Source organism: Nannobrachium achirus, assembly GCF_963921795.1.
Source record: "Nannobrachium achirus genome assembly, chromosome: 11".
NCBI classification, from domain to species: Eukaryota; Metazoa; Chordata; class Actinopteri; order Myctophiformes; family Myctophidae; genus Nannobrachium; species Nannobrachium achirus.
The window spans coordinates 49385674-49406005 of NC_137820.1; the positions used below are offsets into that span (position 1 = coordinate 49385674).

At 41.8% G+C, this 20332-nt stretch overlaps 2 protein-coding genes across 2 annotated transcripts in view; one reads left to right on the forward strand and one right to left on the reverse strand.

Annotated features, from left to right (window-relative positions):
• snx33 (sorting nexin 33) overlaps positions 1-4577 on the reverse strand; it is a 33649-nt gene extending 29072 nt beyond the window's left edge. Inside the window, exon 1 of the mRNA XM_080736090.1 lies at positions 3128-4577. Within this exon, the coding sequence (XP_080592216.1) occupies positions 3128-4574 (1447 nt within the window). The 5' untranslated portion in view covers positions 4575-4577. The remainder of the gene's footprint in view (positions 1-3127) is intronic.
• Positions 4578-7743: 3166 nt separating this feature from the next.
• snupn (snurportin 1) lies at positions 7744-19997 on the forward strand. The gene is made up of 9 exons (XM_080736545.1): positions 7744-7752; positions 8491-8656; positions 9771-9951; positions 12542-12646; positions 14493-14589; positions 15191-15288; positions 16629-16706; positions 17411-17491; positions 18224-19997. The coding sequence occupies exons 2-9, from the start codon at positions 8499-8501 to the stop codon at positions 18548-18550; spliced, it is 1125 nt and encodes a 374-aa protein (XP_080592671.1). The 5' UTR covers positions 7744-7752; positions 8491-8498; the 3' UTR covers positions 18551-19997.
• The last annotated feature ends 335 nt before the right edge of the window (positions 19998-20332 follow it).

Below are 20332 nucleotides of genomic sequence, written 5' to 3' on the forward strand. Positions count from 1 at the left end.
AGCAGATCTACAAGCTCACAACGCCTCGCAGCGTGAGGCGTTGTGAGCTTGTAGATCGTCTATTTTCGCCAAAGAGGTTTGGTGTAGAGGAGAAAAAGAGCAGACTAAGTACAGAGTGAAAGGTCAAGTGTATTAAATATTGACGGTTCAGGTGGTTAAATATCTGAAAACAAATTGACATGAATCCCAAATACAATGATGATTGTGCTGTACTACTGTATCTGGTATCTATGGGTTGTGCTTCATCTCTTTCTCTCTCTCTCTCGACTAAGGGGTCCTTGGCCTGAAAACGTTGAAGACCCCTGATATAAAGCATTAAGCACAAATCTTAACCATGCTTTTCCTGCAATGATAGCTGTTGCTGAGAGCAATGTTTAGACTCATCCTTAATTTCCCGTTGCTCGTGTGCATGCATATGTGGCAAATATATTAATGCTCATTAATTGTATACTTTTGAACATAACTGTCTTTTGGAGAAACATTCAGTCCTGGCTATAGCCCTGTCTGTCAGGTGTAGTTCAATTTCATGTCAGGTAATTTATTGTCCTTTCATCCTGATGGTTTGCTGAGCTACAGCCTTCTTTGTCTCTTGAGTCTAGACCTTACCTGATTTCCCAATGAGGCCAGTAGGCAAAGGGGTTACATCCCTGAGAGCCATGAATGAAGATCTGAATTAAGCCACTGTCAAGAGAGGCTTAACTTGAAACATAATATGGCACTGATTATATAGATGTTCCATATGTGGTAAATACTGAAATCAACCCCAAAGTTCTGAGTAAGCTTGGTTTATTGGCTTGAAAAACTGCATTCCTGTACCTTCTATAAAATGCATACGTTACCCTAGAGAAGAAATCTCAGATGTCAGATATAATGTAGCCTGCAGTTACTGTGCTGCCTGGCACTATTGAAGGTTACGTGGTAGAGGCATTTCACTTTAACCACAGAAATACACGCTTTTTAATAACTTGGAGTCTGGATGACACAGCCCTTCTTACACCAAAAGAGTAGCACTGTCATCATCTACAATGACTAATTCAGTGAGTACAAATTACCCCAATGTAAACAAGCCATAGTGCTTTCTTGGGTTTAAATCCTATTAGTAGACCTTGTATCTGAACTGTACTGTCCTGTGCCTTTTCTATGCGAACTGCTGATAAAGTATTCAATCAATACAAAATAAAAATAATCAATCAAAAAGTGTGATCTCTTATTGTGTTTATAACCGCATATTTTATCTATTGTGAACATAGATTGTTTTTTGCCTGCTGCAAGCCAGCATGAACATGAATAGCCTACCGGTAGATATATACAGTATATCAGGCTTCAGTTTAATCTTTTGTATCAGGCTTGTAAAACTTGCGAAGATTCCCTTTAAACAGTATGTTTCAGATTACTGTCCTTTAGTGTAGGAAAATATGTACATCAGCAGCAAGCCTAAAACAGTATGTTTTTGACTTCAGCCAGCTGGTGAAAATATCACCACCAGACCAGACTGGGGTGAGGGGTAGGGGCATGTGTGTGTGTGTGTGTGTGTGTGTGTGTGTGTGTGTGTGTGTGTGCGTGTGTGCGTGTGTGTGTGTGTGCGTGCGTGCGTGCGTGCGTGCGTGTGTGCGTGCGTGCTTGTGTGTGTGTGTGTCAGGACTTGAGATGCTGGAGGCAAACCTTACCCCTTTGACCTACAATGTCAGGCATTACTAACAGACTGACACAGAATGCTTGTTCACACTGAGGGCTTTAGAAAAATGTCTTTAAGAAACAGGCTGTCAGCACATCGACACAAACGATTTGTGTTATCCTTGACTTGGAATTAAAAACAAGCAGTTGAATCTATTGAAGCTGTCACTGATTTGACTAAAACGTTTTAGAACTGTGGCAGACTGACTATTAATCTACCTCTGTCTCCCTTTCTTACTCATTCTCACTTTCTGTCTCTCCTTAAACTTTTCTTTAGGATTGTCTCTTCTTTATCATGACATACTATGTTGTTGTTCTGTTGTCTGTAACTAAATGCACAGCAGCTGTTTCCCATTGGAAAGAAAGTGATCATGGATCTCAGTGGGACCAACCTGGATAAATGAAGGTTACATAAATAAATAATAAATAGAATGGTATGCAGCATTTGCCACATTTTCCCCTATGTGCACGCCGCTAGAACTGTTCTCATTTCTTCCTCAACTCCAGCCTCCAGGCAGCACTGCAGTAACAATGTTACAATGAGTTATTATTGGTGACATTTAAAGTCAATTGAGGTTAATTTGAGTAACGAACGGCCACAATCAGCGACAATAATCACATGTTTCACTTTCCTTTAAACCTGGCTACAGTAGTTGCTGATAATGTGAAAAGAACAGCCTTCATTAATTTTCCACAAACATCTACAATCTGCTTGGTCATGGAATTCATAATGTGAGATAAGACTGAAGGAATGTTGGAAGAAGAAGAGCTGAAATGGTTCCAGACATCTACAGGAAGTGGTTAATGGTAGTTTGCCATGGTGGATGTTTTTCAACCTCATTACTTCTATTAAGCACCTTCACATCTTATAAGCAAAATCACCAGATCAATAACAAACTCCCTTGAAGGAAGAGCTTATTACCTTGGAGGAGAAGCATGATGAAAACAAGCCATGGAGTTTCTAAGCACCATTCTTAACTTGGCACTGAGCATATTACTATTCTACATGACATTTAGAAACAATTACAATCAAAGACTAAAACTATGACTTCTTATTACCTCTCCAATGATTAATAACATCTGTGAAGTCTGAATACATTTGCCAGTCATTATGGTCATGCGGGGCTCCAGACTAGCCTCTTTGTTGGTTGCACTGGTGCGCCTAACCTTTTCATATAGGTGCATCATCATATCATTTAGGAAGGTGCACAGTCCACACATAGACAGACCTGCACATTTTAAGGTATTACAGATTTTTAGGTGCATATGTGCCCAAAATGGGTGCACTCTGGAGCCCTAACTAAGTTCCCACTCATGGATGGATGGAGTGCTCATTAGTACCTTTCTTGAAATTAGTATTTTTTGCTATTGCTCAGAAACATCCCTGTAACACCCCCTCACCCAAACACAAACAACCCACTGATGCTTTGGTATCTTTTTCAGGGTTTTTTACCTTTCTGTAGGTGAATGATGTCAGGGAAGTTGGAAAGCAGGCCCTGGTACAGAGACAGCTTGTCCAGCATGAGGAAGAGGTCGTACTTGGGCTGCTCCGCGAACAACTCCCCGATGTTCTCGTATGTGCGTCCCGTGTGTGAGATGGCGTTGTTGAGGCCGTCCGAGTTATGCGGTGGGTCGAGCATGAAGGCCTGGCTGATGTTCTGGAAGGCGTTCCCCAGCCGCTGGAACTCCTTGCGGAACCCACCGAGGTGCTTGCGCACGAGTTCCGAGGCTACGTGTGTCAGCTGCATGGCACTGTCGTCCATCTTCTTGGCAAACGCCTTGAAGGAGTCAACGCGCTCCTCCACGTCCTGGAGGTCCTGGTGCTCGTTGGGGATCTGGAAGGTCAGCATGAAGTGTGCACCGACCATTTCATCCTTCTCCGCTCGCCGCTTGCCCAGCTTCCACTGCTTGTCGTCGCCACACATCAGGAAGTGTTCAAAGCCCTCATACTGGGAGAGGACAGGGTGGCTGGTCATGTGGTTTATCCAGAGGATCAGCCGCCTCTTGCGCTTTTCTATAAAGTCCTCCTCAAAGCGCCCGGTCGCCTGCTTCTCCGGCAGGTGGGGGACGGAGATCACGGTGAACTTGTGCAGCAAGCGGTTGTACAGCCAGTCAAAGTGCTTGTAGCGTCTGTACACAGGGTGACCTGTGTGGCTCGGTGTGACCCGGTAGGAGATGTAAGTCTTGATGCCCTTGAACTTGGTCTGTTTAGTGGGGTCCTCAATGGAACAGGAGAAGGGCTGAGGGCTCTCCTTCCACAGGGGCCCCTTGGGGCCCATCTCGATGGTGTACGACTCTGCGATCTTTGCCATCATGGGCACATCTCCGAGCACAAACGCCTCGACGCCGGACCGGACAAAGCTGGAGAACCGGTTCAAGTTCCTACCCACCATACTTCCCTTCCTGGAGCTGGAGATGCTGTCCTGCCGCTCCATGAAGGGCTTCCCCCTGTAATGTACATTGGGGTTGGTGGAGATGGGGCTACTCTGGGGATGGGCATGCCCGTTGGCGCCCCCACCGTTCCCTCTCCTGTGGTCATCGTCCTCCACCACCGTGGAGCTGTCATCCCAGTCATCCCAATCGTCATCTTCGTCGTCATAGTAACCCTGGTGGTAAGGCGTGTTGGGCGCCGACGGGAAGTAAGAGGACGACGGGGAGTCGTTTCCAAGAGACCCGGCGGGGCTTATAGAGCAGTCGGTGAGGTTGGAGTTAGAGCGGGGGCGGATGATCTCCACATAGGATGCCGGGAAGAGACCCCGCTGCCCGCGGCTGTTCTCGCCCTGCAGCCAGCCGTCCACCGAGTGCTCGTCAAAGATCACCAGCTCCTCGTTCTCCTGGATGCTGATCTCCTCTTTGTTTTCGCTTTGGAATGTGTAAATGGCTTTGGCTTTGACCGACATCTTGATAATAAAGGCTATTAATGCTCAAATTTTCCCCAATGCTGCCCTCCCCCCAAAACAAGTCTACAAACTATTGTGATGCTGTGGTATCTTGATACATGTTGTATCTGTTGATCTCTACGCTGTCTCTCATTACATGACAGCTGTTTTTTTGGTGCGAGATGGCGTGACAGAGTATTCAAAATTAATGATATGGTAATCCACTGACAAGAGTCAAATGACAAAAGCAAACTGCTTATAATCTCTAGCTACGTGCAACAACGAATATCTCTCATCCCATTTGGGCTATAGTCTTACCCTTTCACGCTTATTTTGTTTAAACGCTTAACGATAACTTTAAAGCGGCTTTAAAGCCCATGACAACGTGATTGTTCCCGTGTACAGACGTCCTCTGCTCCGTGCACATCCCAAAACACACGCAGGTTAAGCAACAAAAGCCGATCTGCTATTAAAACAATCCAATGGTCGGTGTAATCCTGGGTGATTTGTTTGCGACCTTGTGCGGTTCACTCCTCAATCATCGGCTTAGTTTTTTACATCGCAGGTCCTAGAAGTGACTGATCGACGCACATATTCCCCAGACAAAGCGGTCCGTTTTGCTGCAATAAACGGGTATAATGGTATCCTGGTGCTCTACATTCCCTCACAGACAAACTTGTCCCGTTTTTCTCCTGTAAACGGGTTCTTGCGCATCTTCCCTCGGGCCCTTGGGAGTGTAAAATAGGGAATTACTCGCCTGATGATGATGATGATGTACGATTCCAAAACATCAACACGGAACACGCCACCTCAGACCCCTGTTATTTTCTCACAATGTGTCCATCAGGCGCTCTGCAACAAAGTAACTCTTTCCATGACGTGAGGCTTCTTGGACAATTGAAGCAAGTTCCCCCTCTTTTCATCTCCTCCTCATTCTTTGAAAGCAGGGGGAAACCGTCTCCACACTGCCCCCTATGAGACAAAACATGTAATAGGCTGCTACTACTACTACTAGGCCAATAATAATCGTTAATAACCATGTAGTAGCAATTTCTTCTGTAGTTCGTCTGGTTTGTTGTTTGTTGTGTTGCTTTTATTATTATTTTAATTCTTGTATGGTTGTCTTTGTCTGTTCTTTTTGAAGTTGATGATTGTATTTGTATCTGTACATTTTGTAAACATTTTTCTATATGCCTGTAGTTAAGAGAAAGAAAACTGAACATTTGAAATAAACAGATAGACCTATATAAAAAAACATGTAGTAGCAGTGAGTGGTGTAAAGTAATTAAGAACATTTAAATACTGTACTGTCCAATTTCCACTTTTCCCCTTTTGTTACTGATGATATCCTATGAAAATTGCTGTGTTCTATCCGCCTGTCTTTCAATGTTATAGCCTATTAGATAAAGTGGTTCCTGTGTAAATAAGCAGAAAAGCTTGATAGGATCTCCTATTAGTTGACCTTGTACCAGTGATTTGTACTGTCATGAAACTGTACCTTTTCCTATGCAACCGTCTAATAAATTCTTCAATCAATCAATCAATCAATCAATCAATCAATCAATCAATCGATCGATCGATCAATCAATCAATCAATCAATCAATCAATCAATTCCAATACTTTTACTGCTACTCCACTACAACATCTCGAGTCGGATCCAAATATTGTACTAGGCCTACATTACATTTATTTGACAACTTTAGTTACCAGTTATTTTGTAGATTGCTTGTTATTAATATATATATATATATATAGGCTATTAAACACATGCAAATCAGAATTCTGATTGATGATTCTGAACAGTACAGTCAGCAGAACACCCTCTATGCTGCTGCTGCAGCTCTCATCATCATGTCTATGTGAGCAATGTGGTGGAGGTGGAGGAAAAATAAAAGAAAGAAGAAAATAAATAATCAATATTTACAGTGGAAAAGGGGAGAATATGGGCTTAGTCTATATACAGTGGAAAAGGGGAGGTAAGTATGGGCTTGCTTAGTCTATTACATCTCGAGTAGTCTCGAGTAGCAGGCTAGCCGCCTGTAACTGACTTTTCAGATCAATTTTAAAGGAAGTTATGGATTTACACTCCAAGGCTTTCTGTAGGGCGTTCCACATTTTGTGGTATAGCAGGAGAATGAATTTGAACCTTTTTTAGAGACACATCTGGGTTGTGATCTGTGGAGCTGCCTCTGGTGTCGTAATTGTGGATAGAGGAGGAGTCTGGTTTACGAGGCTAAATTGTGGACATCCTTGACATTTAGGAAGTATTTTGTCAGGTACATGGGTATTTTAGTGGTGTGCCCATTGCAAGATGCTGTACTCTGTCAGCTACCATGAGCCACCCCTGACCCCACGCTTATAAGCAGTAAGGTGAGCCCGAGAAGGAAGGCCAAGCTGTCAAGACTGATAGCTTTACATTTTTCAATCAGAATAGAGTCATTGATTGATTGATTGAAGACTTAATTAGAAGTTTGCATAGGAAAAAGTACAGTTTCATGATGGTACAGTTCACTGGTACAAGGTCTACTAAAAGGAGATCCTAGAAAAGACTAAGCTTATTTCCATAGGAAACCATTGAAGTATCTCATATACACTGAATGACAGATGGATAGAACACAGTACTATGCAGTATATAGTCAGGAAAAAAAGGGGAAAACAATTTAAAAATAAAAAAATAAAAACATACAGTAGGTAAATACAAAGAGGGGTAATAAAAAAAATAAAAACATAAAATGTCAACTATGTCAAATGCCTTCTGGAGGTCCAGCATGACCATGCCACAATATATTTCCCCTGAGTCTAACTCACGTTTTGATGCACGAGGAGAGGCCTGTGGAATGGGATTCTCTGAAGCCAGATTGTCTTATCTTCTAGATATTTAGCAACCTGTTCATAGACTATTTTCCCCAATTACTTTAGATATGGAACTTGGCCACGGACTCCCATCTCAAAAAAAATTGTTCCAGGGACCCCCAGAAGCAAATAATTTAAAAATGTTCACTCTAAATGTGGGTCTTATATCTGTATCTAGTTTATAGGGCCTTAGGATTAGGGCTTCAGCAGCTGCAAAACCCCGGGTTCACTTCTGTAGCTTTTTATCGGCCAACTAAAAAGTAAACAGTGGTGGTGGGAAATATGATTATGACTGCAGCCTGACGTCACCGCGGTGTTCTCTCTGCTCTGCTCAGACAACGCAAGGTACAGCGAACACCGAACAACATTGAAATGGTTCATAAACTATTGTTTATGTGAAGTTTAAGGCTTTCTGTCGTATACACGACGGTGCACGTAAAAGCTAAACGTCTAAAATTGCCACGTCGTCTGGTCGAAACGTGCATTTCTCTTGTATTCTCTCTGCACTACTTTAGCATTGTGCTAACATCATGTTAGCCAAATAGCCTATGTAGAGATGCAGCAAGCAAGTGCGCATCCAGCTCTTCTTGACTTGTAAAACTAGTTTATATCTCTGTTTCATGAAGAATAATGTTAAGTCCTGGTGTTGTAATTATCGCAAATAATAATCATCTTATGTACAATTCTGATAACTAGTTCAGCTTCTAACCACGCCTAGTGCTACTGTGATAGTTATTAATATGTTGGACTGACAGTAATAATACAACAATAATAATAATTGGCTAATGGACGATTGAAGTGAAACTCCTGGCTGAAAACAGCACTGAAAAGTAGCCAAATAATTAAAGTTATGGTCTAGTAAAAGCACATGATCAGTGTGTTATCATTTCTGGTAATGACATGGAGGAATATTGTTCAGGCATAGATTTGCTGTTATCTTCCTTGTGGTTTAAAACCATGACACACAATAAGGTTTGTTAATCAGTTCGGGATTATTATAGTTTCACGGTTCACCACATGATCTCTAATCTTGGTTGACAACAATCTATTAAAGATTAATTAATCTGCTGTGTTGTCCTGCAGGCTCCCCCATGGATGAGCTGACCAAGACCCTGTCGGCCAGCTTTGCTGTGTCCAGGGAGCCCAACAGTACATCTTGTCCGCACCCTCGTCTGGCCCAGTACAAGACCAAGTACAGCTCCCTGGAGCAGAGCGAGAGACGCCGTCGCTTCCTCGACCTGCAGAAAACGTCAGCACACAAACCAGTTTTAAGTTTTAAGACTCGAGTCCATCTTTGTAACAATGAATAATAATAATAATAGTAGTAGTAACTAGTAAGATGCAATTGGAAATTGTAAGTGTGGTTGCCGTGACTATATTCTGCAGCAAGTTAACTGTCATGTGAAGCTCAACCATTAATTGAGCTAGCACCACTCCTCAAATGTTTTCCTTCAATTTCCAATTGCATCTGATTTCCATCAATTTCCAATGGCATCTGATTCACGAAAAGGTTTATCTAATGGAGATAATAACGTTTCCCCAGGACTACAGTGTGTTGCCCTGTCGCCCTAAAGGGCGAGGTCACGCCATGTCTTGGCCATCTGACCAGTGATGTATATCGGACCAGTTACCCATATATGGGTACCCATAGATATTCACAGATATGGGCTTAATATTGATGGCATCAGGGATCTCCATATATCGGCATAAAAGGGATTTGGTTCCCCTGGCATCACAGGGATCTCTATATCTCCATATATGGGCATAAAAGGGTTTGTTCCCCTGGCATCACAAGGATCTCCATATTTTGGGCATAAAAGGGATTTGGTTCCCCTGACATCACAGTGATGTCAGAGCGTGAGAGTCAATCAACAAAAAAGACAAGCGTTACCCAGACAGACAGACAGATACGGTCAAGATGTGGCGGTTCTAAACTGCGACCTACGGTCGAAATAAACACCTGGCGATGCAAAACCTACACAGTGCACACATCAACATATCCCTTGGTAATCGGAAGGCTCACCCCTAAACACTGTTTTTCCCTTTGGACAGCTCCTCCCAAGCCGTTCTTGTATTTGTTTTACTGAGGTGAAGGTTAGGAATAAGGTTAGGTTTCGGCATAGTTTTACAGAGGTTACTTTGGCCTTTCCAAGGTCGCCGGATTTGAGTAAACGTCTTTTGGGGCGAGCGTTCATGTATTCAAATCCTACCATCCGTTCTCAAATTATTTTGCTAACAGAGACGGGTTGATTAACATACCCTGCCGTTCATTGCTGCGGGCAGGGTGATGTTGATGATGATAATAATTATTAATCCTTAATTAAGTTTGTCTAAAAATGTCACTCATTCTCTGTAAATGACAGGAAAAGGTTGAACTATGTGAACCATGCACGGCATCTGGCTGATGGGGACTGGACAGGAGCAGACAGCGATGGTGAGGATGAAGGGATGGAGAAGAAGGAGCAGGGGGAGGAGAAGGAGGAGGAGGAAGATGAAGGGATGGAGGTTGAGAGGAGGAAGTTGCCAAAGCATTATGCCAACCAGGTGAGGGTTGTATTTTAAAAGGGCTTCACATACTGAATCCTATGATTCAAACAATAGTGAGGAAGATGTTAAAGTTCAATGCCCATGTTTTTAAAGAGCCTTTGTGAGAAAGTGCTCAAGGCATACAACAGACTTTTTTTCCCCTTAATGTGTGTCAGAGTGGCCTTGAGCAAAACTCCAGAACCCCTCACTAGTCCTGATGAGTTGGTTGGTGCATTGCATATTTGCCTCCACCGTGTGTATGCAGGGGTGAGATGACGGTGGAGCAGTGTGGAGTGCCGTTCCACTACCTTTCAACCTGCACGCACGCGCGCCCTACTTGCACTTGCGTGCATGCACCGTGCACGCATGCCGCCAAGATGTGTTGACCGCACGCCACGGTCAACACTTCAATCCCCCTACCTGGCTGCTTTGCGTAACAATACCCGGGCATGGCCTCACCGAAGAAGTCGTCCAAGTTCCACTAGCTAAAAAATCCACAGCACACCACTGTGTGCAAGTGTACCTCATTAATTGTACTAATAATGTGTAACCGTGTTCCGTCATTGCGGCATTGGTGAATGTGATGTGTAAAGTAAATTTGAGTGGTTAAAAAACTGAAAACAATTTTACTGAAACAATTAATGATTGTAACTAAAGATCCTTGCAAGTTACAACTGTGTTTTCTTTCATTTATATGGTAAAAGTGGTAGAATAGCAATTTACCATTCGAGGTTGTGGGTTGTTGGCTGCACTGTTTCAGGGTTGTTTGGTGGTAAATCAGCCAACCCACTCCCTCTCATGGTAAATGACTTACTTTTAATTGTCACAGACAGAAATGTGCTCACAGAATAATGTGATTCAGACATAGGCAAAATCGCTATATAAACCAAATGTATTCAATGAACATGCATGTGTTGTTGTTTTTCCAACTGCATTCCGATGTATCTGTGTAAGGAGCCTATATGATTTCATATGTTGTTTGGTCATTTTTGGTGGAAGCAATAATTGATTACTGGTATGTATTGATGTTATACATATTTTCTTTACCTAGTGTAAGAAAGGTTGTCTGATGTCTATGGATGTACTAGAATTTGCTGTTCACAAAAGCTATATAGGCTGTTTCAATTGTCTGTCTTGGCCACAAGAGGGCGAACGTGTCTCTGAATCAGTTCATGCCACAACACAGATTGCCTTGCTCTCATTGTTCTTGGCAATTAATATGATTCTGATTTAGGTTTTCAGGCTTTGCACAAAGATAATTATGGTAAACAGTTATATTTATTAAACAGTCCATGACAGATTATCTAGCACTCTTAGTAGTACCACCAATAGAGATATTGAACTGACCATAGAGCTATTACAGCCTGCCTGCTTGCTCAGGGAATAAATTTAATCTTGACCATCAGGTCAAGATTTGTGTCAGATCCTGTGTCTAGGTGCGACGTGACCTTTGACACGATCTAAATGTCTCAATAGAAGAGCAGGGAGACGAAATACAACCAATCCAATTGTATTGGGGTGGTTGTATTTTATGTAAGTTACATTGCAGGGGTTGACACTAAGGTCTCAGAGGCACTTGCCCATCGGGCAAGTACAGGTCATGTTCTACTTGCCCGAAGGTAATGCCCACTTGCCCGAAAAGTAAATTGTCCATTATAAAATGATAGGTACGATTTGAATTACCGCTCAATTTAACACTTTACTTTCTGGGGCTGTGCGATAAAATGTCATACCTCAATACCTCCAAATCCAAATACCAAATACTTTAGCTATGATTGAATATGTCTATGGTTTCACACTTGTTATTTTATATTTTTAAATGTAGCAACCGTAAAAACAGCACATTATTATAATAGTGCTCTTATTTTACATTCCACAGACCAGAAGACACAGCGCACTGGCCACGTTCAGGTGTTTAGACAGATATCTCGTGTTGTGTTTATAGACATTTGTGTCCCCTCTCAAATGAGCACTTGCCCTGTCGGGCAACCTGAAAGCCAACTTCACCTGCCCTGACGTTTTATTTACCTGCCAGGGGCAGGTGGGCAAGCCTTAGTGTCAATGCCTGCATTGTAATATATTCTTACCATACAGATTGGACTAAATTAACATGTATTCATTAAAAAAACAGTATATAGTACCTAGACCCCTAGGGGATCCTCAGAGTTACTACAGGGGGTCCTTCAAATTTATGTGGGATAGAAACTTTTTTTCTCCTTTTTTATATTAACCTCTTGAACCCTAACGTCCATATTCTGAGAACTTTAGCCAAAAGTAGCAGATCTACAAGCTCACAACGCCTCGCAGCGGCTATTTTCAGCAAAGAGGTTTGTTGTAGAGGGTAAGAAAGAGCACAATTAAGTACAGAGTGAAAAGTCAAGTTTATTAACTATTGACGGTTCAAGTGGTTACATGTCTAATAACAAATTGACATGAATCTAAAATACACTGATGATTGTGCTGTCAAACGATGAAACCATATGGACTCTGGGGGTCCCTGCTTCATCTCTCTCTCTCTCAGCTAAGGGGCCCTTGGCCTGAAAACGTTGAAGACCCCTGGTTTAACATATTAAAACATTGTCATATTTGTGTTTGTTTTCTTCTCCAGCTGATGTTGTCAGAGTGGTTGGTTGATGTTCCATCAGACCTGAGTTCTGATTGGTTGCTGGTGGTCTGTCCTGTCGGGAAACGATCCCTCATTGTCGCCTCCAAGGTATCCTGCAAACACTCTCCTAGACCAGTTGTTCTCAAAATGTCCCAAATTAATATGCATTTGGTCATGGATCCCCATCAGAAAATACAATTTATCGTAAAGACTGTCTTGACGTATTGAAGGACATATCACCATCATAATATTATGAGGAACAGGGGCGTCAATTGGGTATGGCAGGGGTATGCAGCTGCCATACTACAAACTACAAATGCAAAATTTTACAAAATGGTAACTTTAACAAGGTATTATAATTATATTCTCCACACTTGTATTCTCCCCATCTTGACAAGATGGTATATTCCCAGGTTCCGCAGGTCAGCTGCACAGGTGCAATGCATTATTGTTAATTGTAGCACGTTTACTAACATGCCAAGTTTAGCTGCACTTGAACAACCGTTCCAGGCTGCCATATCCAGCCCAAGAAACCGTAGAAACCTGTGTAAAAAAACTGTCAAAACTCGTTTTTTTCAGACATTGTGAAAATAGCCGATCTACATGCTCACAACACCTTGTGAGCATGTATCCAAAATGTGAGCTTTATCCAAAATGTAATGCCTCTTTTCCATGAGGACTCCCATCTTTGCCATACCCTAGCTTTTGCTGAACTGACGCCACTAATGAGGAAACATTGCAACATGAAGTGTTGTCAGAGCGGCGACAGACCTTCAGAAAGGCATGCCAGTGTCAGTGTGCATCATCTTAGCAGCAGACGACACAGCCTGTAGTTTAGTCACAAATGTGACTGCAGTTTTACAAAAGCGGCAAAGATCTCAACCCTGTTGTACAACCCTGTTGTACAGAATTCCCCTACCGCTGAACCAATGAACTCTGACTGAACTCTGGATCAACCCTTGTGACTGACACCCTATCTTCCTGTGATGCAACTGTGTTTGTGTGTGTGTGTGTGTGTGTGTGCGTGCGTGCACGTGCATTCATGCATGTGTGTTTTTATGTGTGATGCGGTCATTTCCTGTTTCATAACTCCACCGGGAGTGGAGTTGCACGTAACGGGGCAGAAATCTTTCCTGCTTTTGCAAAACTGTAACCACACTGATTGAATTACTACAGTATATATGGATTACTAACCACTTCCAGCCTGACATCCCTATTTTGGGCATGCCATTATAGGTGATAATCTCCCACAAAATGCAACAAATTATCAACATTTTCAAGTTCACAAGTTCAACACATTGTGTTGCACTGCATACTTGTAGATCGACTATTTTCACTATTCATTGTATGGCAACTTAAAGGACAACTTTGTTTTTGTTACAACAAGGGTTCATATTTTAGATTGTAATTAGAGAAAAGAAAGGATGAGTGTTAAAATGTTTTCATTTTGTGCTTTCTATTGTTTTAGTCATTTTAGTATTTTGATTTCAGTGGTTGGGGGCATGCGTATAAAGTGACTAAATATGTCTTTTAGATTTCTTCGTTACTTTTTATACCTGCCCCCATAAGTCACATCTGCATCTTTGGAATGGGCATATTGTGTCTAAAAATACATATTTAGCCACTTGCATGCATGCCCCCAACCTGAGGGCATGCATGCAAATCAAATTGGTTAAAATCACTAAAATGATAGAAAGAAGTAAATGAAAACATTTTAACACTCATCTTTTCTTTTCTCTAAAATATGAACCCTTGTTCTAAAAAAACAAAGTTGTCCTTTAAGTATATTAGGGAATATACTTACTATACTAATGAATGGACAGTGGTGAATCTCAAGTTGACCTCACTGGTGGTCTCTAAAAGACAAAATGTCAGCTGTCACATTGATTTGTGGGTCACTGTATCCTGTGTGTCCCTGTGGTCCCCTCACCCCTGTGGTTCTCCTGTTGTTCAGGGGTCAACTGCAGCGTACACTAAGAGTGGGTACTGCGCGAACCGCTTCCCATCTCTGCTTCCTGGAGGAAACAGACACAACTCAGCCATGGGGAAAGGTAGGCAGGGTCACAGTTCATTGGTTCATGAAAATCTAACGGACTGATTTAATAAGTAAAGGTAATATGAAGTATAAGTAAGAACTACTTAATTTGCAGCAGTAGTCATGTGAAGTAACATTACCTTCTATTTACATCTTTTAAAATCTAATTTCTACCACTTTGTGGTCTCATGTTCAGATACTGGCTTAAAACTGTGGTAAATCAGTCAACAACCTTGAGTTGGCTCATGGACCCCGCCCACTGTTGTGTTGCAGTGGGACAAATACAAATACCTTGCAAGTTACAACTGTGTTTTCTTTCATTTATATGGTAGAAGTGGTAGAAAAGCAATTTACCAATTTAATAGCACTGAAACAGTCGTAAATCAGCCAACAACCCACTCCCTCTCATGGTAAATGGCTTACATAGTCATTGGTTGGTGATGATCACACAAACAACAAAAGGGGGAAAAAACAAACAAAAGATGTTATGTTTTTTATATAAAAATAAACCACAAAAACTTGCACATAATAATAAGTATTGGTATTATTAAATAAATATATACTGCTGTTCTATTTATTGATTTCTTATTGAATGTTGTTTTCGTGTGCCCCTACAGACTATACCATCCTGGACTGTATCTTCAGTGAGATGGACAGAACATTTTACATTCTGGACATCATGTGTTGGAGAGGACACCCTGTGTATGACTGCCCTGTAAGACTCACTGGACTGGACAGAATTAATGTTGCAAAGCTTTTAGGCTTTACATAATATAATAATACATAGCATATTTCTACACATTCACTGCCGGGTATGAAGTAATTAATAACGTTACCTCTGCCAGCGTTTTTCCATTATTTTACCGTGTCTTTCGAGATCCATAGATTTTCTTTTTCCAATGCGTATGTAAACAAAGTAGTTCGCTTTTCCAGAAGGTGGCATAAACATTTCCTGTTCCACGTCAGTTTGTGGTGTTCCTGGAACTACCGTTATGCACACGTATTTGGCCGGGTACACCCATTTGAAAAGATTTGGTCCAGGAACTCCCATATGAGAAGATTTTTCACCATATCTGAAATAGTTGCTGAAATAAGGGCATAAGTGACTTAAATGTTCCTCATTTTGCTAGGGACCCCCTGGAACCCCGTCAGTAACCCTTGGGGGGGGAGGCCCCCGGACCCCACTTTGAGAACCACTGATCTAGAGCATCATATGGCACATCATAAACACATCATTTAAGTAACTGTTTTATATAGGTTAATTCTTAACACATTCCCCGCCATTTAACAATACCTTCGTACTCTACCATGCCTCCAGTCTCCATAGACTTCCATGTAATTCATAGTGCACGAATCATGCACACCCATGCCTAGATAATGCACCACGTGTGTCCACATTGCTCACAGCTTTCAAACAAAAAAATCCGAATGGAAATCCGTTCAGGCATTCATGAGATAGAAGCCATTATGTTTTCCTAAAATGTAAACAAAGATGGCTGCCATGTTTGATAGATGGGGTTGCTATGGGGGTTAAACATGCAATTTCGCGATTTCTATCATGCCTACTACATTTTTTGGGGTCAAAATTTTTTTTTGAAAAAGATTTAAAAAAAAAAAAACAAAAAAAAAAAAACAACATTTTTTTCAAAATGGCGGAAATTCTCGGGACTATCGGGCCTGGCAGGGAAAGACATTGAAATAATCTCGGGACTATCGGGCCTGGCATGCAATGAGTTAAAGAACTTCTTCAGTATTGTTTTAATTATCTCTGCCAGGCCAGACCGATATTTCATATTCCATTCCAATTGGCTATGATAGACTTCCAAAATGTGGGCAGCCAACCTGGCCTGGCTGTGCTCCTAATAGTGCACTTTTATAATTAGATAATGTTCTTAAATGGAAAGGGATATATCTATTCTCCTGGAATGTAATCTGGTAGCAACTAGTGATGTCTGGAGCACACATGTGCCTGTTTATCCTCCATGTTGCCTTTTTTCATGGTCTGGAGCAGAGGGTTGTTGTTTACAGCTCATGTTGATATTTTCACATCAACAGACAGAGTTCCGGTTCTACTGGCTCCAGTCCAAAGTCGAGGAGACCGAGGGCCTGACGGAGATAGCCAAACGCAACCCTGTAAGAATAAACCTCACGTATCGCTACAAGAAGTTTTGTATGACCAGGCACCAAGTCAACCTTTCCTTCCTGGCTTTTCTAAATCAAATGATAATGAATGCATCAACAGAGAATACACTGCATGCATTTTAAGTAGGCATGTCACGATTCATAAAAATAAAAAATAAAAATAATAATTAAAGGATTCTTTTTAAGTACTTTTACATGAAAGGTATGCTACTTTTGCAATGTAGTTGAATTTTCTGTCATTTCTGTGGAAAATAATTTTGTTTAAAAATCTTGAAATCGTGAACCTTGAATCGTGATTCGAATCGTATCGTGAGTTGAGTGAATCGTGGCATGCCTAATTTTAAGTGATGGCCATCACAGATACCTGTACACGAAGTATACATGGTAATCATGTGTCTTGTGTGGTGTTGTATCATGTATCTGGTCTGTTTTTAACTCGACCACAGTGAAATCACATTTCTGTGTGTGTGTGTGTGTGTGTGTGTGTGTGTGTGTGTGTGTGTGTGTGTGTGTGTGTGTGTGTGTGTGTGTGTGTGTGTGTGTGTGTGTGTGTGTGTGTGTGTGTGTGTGTGTGTGTGTGTGTGTGTGTGTGTGTGTGTGTGCGTGCGTGCGTGCGTGCGTGCGTGCGTGCGAACTGTATAGTTTTAATGCCTATCTGTTCAACTGACAACATGTTTTTGTTTTATTTTGGACAGTTCCGGTTTGTCAGTCTCCAGAGTTCTGACTGCGCCACAGAATCCATCCAGAAAGCCCTGAGCACAGACTACAGCTTCAACGTAAGAAAAGCACTTTCTACCATTCATATCAACTTCTTTTACAGTATGTTTGACTTAAATTTCTGCTTGAACAGTTTCATTGGAAACAGAATGTGTGTGCCTTTGTTTTCATAAGCCACTGTCAAGTGTATGTTGTCTTATTGGGGCAAACAGCTGAGAGAAAGACAGTGTAGGAGAGACAGACAGTAGGAAAGCTGACAGGCAGACAGTGTAGGAGAGACAGACGGTAGGAAATCTAAGATGTAGACTAGAGTAATATGTAGAGTATCAGACACACAGACAGTAGGGGAACTGAGGGGGAGAACAGTCCAAAGAGTGTCTTTGCTAACAAGTAGCATAATACAATTCTGTATTGTAATAATATGCATATTGTACCATAAGCACTTGCCACTCATGTTAGCTGTTGTGTGGACTTTAAATAAAATGTTCTTGTTGGCTAGGATCCTAAGTTGCCTGACGGTGCATTGCGGGTTTGAGTCCCTTTTGCGACTATCTTTACCACATGTTTCTCCCCTTATATCTCTCCCTGTTTCCTGTCCATCTCTACTACACCTATAAAATAAAGAAAACACCAAAAAAAGAACATAAACATATTTAAAAAAGGAAACCTAATCTTGCTGTAGAAATGAAGATGTTGAAAAATCTTGGGTGTCCTTGACAAGTGAAGTGAAGCCCATGTTATAATTATTACTTATTTCCTCCTCTCCTCTGTTGTTGTGTTTTGTTCATCAGGTGGATGGCCTTCTCTTCTACCACCGGCAGACCCACTACACCCCCGGCACCACCCCCCTGGTTGGTTGGCTGCGACCCTACATGGTGGCTGACATCCTGGGTATGGATGTCCCCGCGGGGCCCCTCACCTCCAAGCCAGCCTATGCCGGCCACCAGCTCCAGCAGATCCGGGAACACAAGAAAACCTCCAGCGAGATTCGACCGGGCGAATGGAACGGACGCTACGAGCTGGAGTACTTGTCCACGCCCAGCCAGGACAGTGGAGATGGGGAGCCTACATTCGCTCTGCCCCAGAAGCCCATAAAGGAGGCTCAGATGGAGAACTGAACAGAGAAGAAGACGGTCAGAGGTGAAAGATGGGGTAGGGTTAACCACTTAGACCCTCTAGACTTTAGTTGGCCATCTACTTGGACCTCTTTTTTTTTTTTTTTTTCTTCCATCTACACCAAAACTCTTTGCCAAAAATAGACGATCTACAAGCTCACAACGCAGTGCAGCGCGTCACAGCGCTTGTAGATCTGCTATTTTTGGCTAATGTTCCCATCTTCCTACCAGAATATGTATCTGATTCCTGGGGTTCAAGTGGTTATGAGTGATTTATACTTTGCTGAAAATTACAGATCTATGAGCTCAGTGTGAGCTTGTAGCTTGGTTATTTTTGGTGTACAACATCGCACACAAACAAGTATAACTCAGGCTTTAGCAATCTGCTGGCTGAGAACAGGGTATTTTATGGTGTTTGGCTGTTGTTGTGATGCAGTATAAGCAAGGAGATTGGAACCCTTTGACAAAACACATGGCTGCAGCAGAGATGAGAACCCGAGGCTATGAACAGCTCTGTTACTTGATTGATAACGTTTAGCACTGCAGGGCCGACCGATCACAAAATAACTAGCGACAATAGAACTCAAAACACCCATTACGTATCATTCAACTGTCGTCCTGTTCGGTGGGAGATTGCCACAGTATTTTCACAAGTTAAAACCTTATATTCTGCTCTTCATCGCCATCAATGCAGGTTTAGGGTTTGACTCATGGGAAATGGACACAATTTGTTCCTCATCTGTTGTGGAGAGAAATCTGAGGAGATGCGTATTGTGCCATTAGTTACTTTGTCATGGTTTGTCATTTCACAATGCTTAACGAAACGAGGGGCAGGACGTAAAATGAGAGCTGTTGGAAACAGTTGGAAATATGAGATGCTCATTCTGTTTCTCGTGATCACTTTGTCACCTTGTAACACTTCAGATCACCTTCATTTTTCCCTTGTTCGCTTGGCCTGTTTTGGAAAGTGATACATAATTATGCTTACTCCATTGTACAACAACATTCCTTCAATCTAACTGTGATGCATTGTTAGCTTGAAGATCTGTTATTTTCAGAAGCAACAACTATGACTGTCGTGTGATGGAGTATAAAATAATCTTTACGTTTGAATGGCTGTCAATTCTATATTTCATAATGCTTTCATCTAAACACAACCTAGGCATGTAGGAAGAACCTATACAAATTTCTCTCTATTGAAGAGATGCGTTTTCTTTATTGGAGATGTGAGAGGGAGGAGTGATTTGTTGTTTGTCTGAGGACTACTCAGGACTTGGGACATGTTCCCAGGTTGAATGAAAGTTCTTTAAGAAGTGTGGTATTGGTGGTGATATGGATGTTTTTCTACTCTTGTTTTTAAATTTTGGATGTTGATGTTTCACGATGCTGCTTATGTTGAAGTTATCAAGTGTTAATATTTCTGAATAAAAGTTTTTACTGAGCTTATCAACACTAACGTCATTTATGTAAAGCCTCATTTATACTTCATCAGAAAACTGCGTCACTCATTCAAGTGACACAACATATTTTCAACAGAAAAACAGATTGTGTCATGAAACGGATCTGTTGTATGCAGATGTGGACAGCACATGCTGTACTAGTAATTTATGGTTTGATATCTAGATTCTCTAGACCATCATCATGACCCGTGACATTTGAAATGAACGCTATTGGCACTGCTTAAACGATCTATGTTTTACAGCAGTGCATGGTCTGAATCACAATCGCTGCAAAAATAGGATAACTTATTAGCTGTAGCTACGTAGTACGTAGCTGTAGCTTAGT